At 33.0% G+C, this 5283-nt stretch overlaps 1 protein-coding gene across 1 annotated transcript; it reads left to right on the plus strand.

Annotated features, from left to right (window-relative positions):
* Window positions 1–3428: 3428 nt before the first annotated feature.
* On the plus strand, window positions 3429–4717 carry LOC131068650 (calcium-binding protein KIC). Its single transcript, XM_058003885.2, has one exon. The coding sequence runs from the start codon at window positions 3770–3772 to the stop codon at window positions 4130–4132; it is 363 nt and encodes a 120-aa protein (XP_057859868.2). The 5' UTR covers window positions 3429–3769; the 3' UTR covers window positions 4133–4717.
* Window positions 4718–5283: the final 566 nt, after the last annotated feature.

The raw sequence follows: 5283 nt of genomic DNA on the forward strand, positions 1-5283 counted from the left end.
CTAGTTCTACTAGAATCCAAGTGGAGTCAATTGATATATGGTTGCGAGTAGGAGAGTGGATTTGGAAATAAATACTAGAGTATGAAAATATTCCCTTTCAGTGTAGGAAATGCTTTTACGTGGGTCACCTTTCTTTAACTTGTATAAGGGGAATTTTTGAGATCCAAGCTAGTGACATGGTGGCATGGAGCTTCTCATACACATTTAGCAATCAAAAGCTTTGTGGCCTAGGTTATTGGTTATTTGATGGTTGGTAATACAAAGGCGGAAAACCAATCTCAAGTTGCTCAATGCTTGGAAATTCCAATGTAGTTGGAAAATTTTGTTTCTCAAGTGTTGCTTATGCTACGTATTTTGTATATGTAATATGTCCTAATTCCCCTAAGGTTTCAAATGGATGGGTATGCAACAATAATTGGTAAAAGGTGGAGGATTTTTTAGTTAAGATTATATCAATAAGAAAAAAAATTAGTCTTTTTGTTAGAACTCCAAAAGGAGAAATGTGTTGCTAATTAATAGAAAAAAAGTAAAGTTCCTAATCCATATAGAATTTAGAATGTAGCATGGAAAGATGTTCTAATCCCCACTAAAGAATGGAGAGTAGGTGATTATATTCCTAATTGCATTTTAGATTCTATTAATGCGTCCCTTTTCACATTCTATTACATCCTCAACTAGGGAGGAGGAGGTGAAAGCTAAAGGATGGAAATAATTTCATAATCATAAGATCTCAAAAAGTGTTGAATATAGGGAATCATGGTCATTTGGTTCATCAATCCCATTAAAAATGATGAATATTACATGCATGTTATGTTTAATAGTGATAGTCCATTCTTATCTATAGGTATTTATATCTAATTAGTTGGAAAGAGCACCATAAATAAAAACCATTTTAATTCCAACTTAAAAGAATAAATGGAAATGGATGATAATTTCGAAAGTAGACAAACTTAGTATAAGCGTGTGGCACTTACAACTATATAATTATATTAAGTATTGGTGTCAAAATAAATATTAAACTAAATGAGAATTTTTAACCAAGATTGTTGCTTAATAATGTCAAATCCTATATTAGACAATGAAGATTTCATAGTAGGAACTCAAGTATTAGGGTCAAGATATGCAAAGTACAATGAACTTTTGATGTACAACAATGCTTGCTAAATGGGAACAAGTTGATTATCCCAACTTTAGTTCATGTGAAAGAGCACATGTCTCTCAAAATGTCATCTAAGGAGGGTTTTAGTGTCATTTAAGGATTCAACATGTGGGAATGTTTTAAATTAATATAACTTATTTTTTTAATTGAAAATATAAGGTTAATATTTAGTTGGATATGTAGGAGTGTGGTGTTGCTTTAATGGGGAGTAAACATGTCCCTTGTATAGCACCACCACTTATCTTGTTCTTGGGAAGGAGGTAATTTTCTAGGATGAGAAATCAAGTGATAATTTATCTATAAGTTTAATTCATTTTAGCATAGTTTAATGCATTTGAATAATTTTGTATTTCTAAATCTTCAAGTATGAATATACAAAGTATTGTAGAAATATTCTCATTTGCACAAGGATTTTTTGTATTATTATTTGGAAAGAAGAAGATAAATTTGTTAAATTAAGATAATTATTTTCTTTAGATCGTAGACTAATCGGCTTGCCCATTCTAGTTCTACTAGAATCCAAGTGGAGTTAGTTGAGATATATTTGCAAGTAGGAGAGTGCATTTGGAAATAAATACTAGACTGTGAAAATATTCTCTTTCAGTGTAGGAAATGCTTCCATGTGGGTCACCTTTCTTTAACTTGTATAAGGGAAAATTTTGAGATCCAAGCTAGTGAAATGGTCACATGGAGCTTCTAATGCCCAATTAGCAATCAAAAGCTTTGTGGCCTAGGTTATTGATATTTTGGTGGTTGGTAATACAAACCTATGGAAAACCAATCTCAAGTTGCTAAATACTTAGAGGTTCCAATGTAGTTGGGCAAATTTTGTTTCTCATGTGTCTCATATGCTACATATTTTGTATATGTGATATGTTCTAATTCCCCTAAGGTTTCAAAGGGGTGGCTATGCAACAACAATTGGTAAAAGGTGAAGGGTTTTTTAGTTAGGATTATATTGATATGGAAAACATTTAGTCTTTTTGTTAGTTTCAAAAGGAGAAATAAGTTGTCAATTAATTGAAAGAAAGTAAAGTTCTTACTCCATATAGAATTTAGAATGTAGCATAGAAATATGTTCTAATCCCCACTAAAGAATGGAGAGTAGGTGGTTATATTCTTGATTCTATTTTAGATCCTATTAATGAGTCCATTTCTCATTCTATTACACCCTCAACTAGGGAGGAGGAGGTGAAAGCTAAAGGATGGAAGTAAGTTCATAATCACGAGATCTCAAAAAGTGTTGAATATTACATGATGTCATTTGGTTCTTCAAACTCATAAAAAATGATTAATATTACATGCATGTGATGCTTAATAGTGATAGTTAATTCTTTTCTCTAGGTATATATATATATAATTAGTTGGAAAGGGCATCATAAATAAAATCCTTATAATTCCAACTTAAAAGAATAAATGGAAATGGATACGAATTTGTGAAGGAGACAAACTTAGTATAAGAGTGTGGTACTTATAACTATAAAATTATATTAAGTATGGTGTCAAAATAAATCTAAAACTAAATGAGAATTTGCATGGATGTGCAGATTTCAACATTACACTTTCAATGAATTAATTTTGCTTGAAACATTAAAAATACTCGCCACACATTTTTCTAATACTCTCTCTTTGATTAATAATTGTATATGCCCTACAAACTAATCTAAGCATTAACTCTACCTTTTTTTTAAATCAATTAGAACTATGTATTAATACCACCAAAAATATATAACAAATCCTAAAAAAATCAAGTGAAAGGCAACAAATCACCTATAAAAAAAAATCCACCAGCCAAATCTTTTTTCACCAAGCAAGCTAATTTTAGAGAGTTATTACAAATTTTATTAAGGGGTCTCATGAAGTTATTACAACATTTAATTTTGTCGAGTAGAGGGTCCCATGAGAAGAAAAACTCTTTAAAAAAATTCAAAGACCTACTAAAAAATATTTTACAAAACCCCTCTATAAAGACTTCTACAAATTGCTGAATGTAAAGTCAAAGTGATGTGAATGCATGAACAGATAGGTGGATGACAAGCACAAGAAACAAACCAGAGAACTTTTAAACAAGGGAAAAAAATATAAAAAAATATTGCTAGCCAACTTCCAACTCATGTGGGGGATCTGGCCTCTTCCTTAATAATTGCAGCCGGCATCAAATTTTAGCACTAGAAGTTCCAAATAGAATTAAATAAACAAAATATAGACAATGCAAACGGCGGTGCATGTGGGGAAACGAGATTTAATACCTTTCAGAGTGGATTTGCTCGACAACTCGCATTCTCCAAATCCAACAAAAGCATTTTAAAATTTGGCGTGGGTGTAGAAAACAAATGGTATGACGGAGGACGAAATTTCCTGCGTTCCCACTTTGCTTCAGATCGAATTTGAACCACTCGAATCCATCCATTTTTATATGGTGAATTATATCGCCAGCGTTTCTTGTCCATCCATGTGGCAGAATATTGAGCTTCCAGACGAAGACTAGCGGCAGAACATTTTCCTGGAAGGAGGTATGAAAATGGAGGCAGCTTTTACGCCTTCAACCCTATTTAAGGGTTCCATATTTCTTTGCAGGTTTAGGAAAAGATCAGGCTGAATCTGGCGGAAATGGCGAAGAAAGTCGAAGAGGCGATGGGATTTGAGGACTATTTGCCTGTAATGGCGGACAAATTGGGGGAAGAGGAATTTATGGGGGAGCTTTGCAATGGCTTTCGTCTTCTGGCAGATGCGGAGAAAGCCGTGATAACTTTGCAGAGTTTGAAGAAGAATGCAAATTTATTGGGGATGGGAGAGATGAGTGAAGATCAAGTCAGAGCGATGATTGAAACGGCTGATCTGAATGGCGACGGAGTTCTTGACCAGAATGAGTTCTGTGTTCTCATGATCACGCTCAGCCCTACCTTGATGACACAGGCTCACAAATGGCTAGAAAATGCCCTCACTCAAGAACTCGAGGGTGTTGTACAGTAAAACAGAGACTATTTTCTTTCTTTTCTTTTCAAAATTCCTCATAAAAATGACTGTATTAGGTGTTGGGATTTTCCATGGAACAAATATTCCATCTATGCTCAATTCCAAAATCGAAATGAAGGATTTTTTTGTGGTTACATTTAGTTTGTAAACATTATCAGATTTATGTGATTTTTTGGGTTGTCTTTGTATCCCACTTAATTGTTTATATCTATTGTTCTCACTTCTAGATAGTAACAACTTATGCTGTAAGGTCTGTTATGCACCAAAGGGTTAAAAAGTGGGTCATTACAAAGTGTGAGATGTCCCAATAACTGTACACGGCCAATACTAATGGACAAATGTGGGTAACAATAAAGGTGCACAACTCTTTCAATTAATGTCCAAAAATTCTAACTAATAGGGGTAAAGTAGACAGCTAGTGAACACTCATTGAAACATGGATGGTAATTGGTGCTCTTCACCTATTTTATTTTTGCTTTTGGGCTGCTGGGCAAGTTCCTATGGGAATGCTTAGTTTCTTTTGGGTAAGAGTTATTGTGCAATCTATTTAAAAATTGTTTATGGAACTTTTTAGTTTAGTTCTTTTGCATGTCATCTTAAAATTTGTTGAGTGACATGGTGTTTTGGGCAATATGGAATTGTTGCTTATTTCCAACTTCTCGTTTTTTACATAGATTATTTTCAATTCCTAAACAATAATTGCTCCTTAAAATAGGGAAAGATTCAAAATTATTCTTTTCTAGTAATAAAAAACTTGCATTGGAACATTTGAGCTACTCAAATTTAAGCAAAAAATACACTTAAGCAAATACATGGGGGCATGAAGTTATTTTTTTGGTGGCTAAGACGTCTTTATGGAAAACAACATCAAGTGAGAGGACCTAATCACTACACTTGTTTAAACATATTGAATTAGATCTATGGGTTCAATGGATGCATTGACAATTTTTTCATAATCAAATTTTTAATATGTGGAAATAATGATATAAAATTTACCAATTTAAATTAGTGAAATAATTTTTATACAATAGAAAAAATTAGAAGTTTGTGAACTCTTGGTCCATTGGTAAAGTTGAATGGTTCTAAATTAATCTTGCTAAGTGCAACGTCTCAACACCATAAAGGATGAGGGCTCAATTTATTAGACC

This window comes from Cryptomeria japonica, chromosome 6, assembly GCF_030272615.1.
Source record: "Cryptomeria japonica chromosome 6, Sugi_1.0, whole genome shotgun sequence".
In the NCBI taxonomy this organism is placed as follows: Eukaryota; Viridiplantae; Streptophyta; class Pinopsida; order Cupressales; family Cupressaceae; genus Cryptomeria; species Cryptomeria japonica.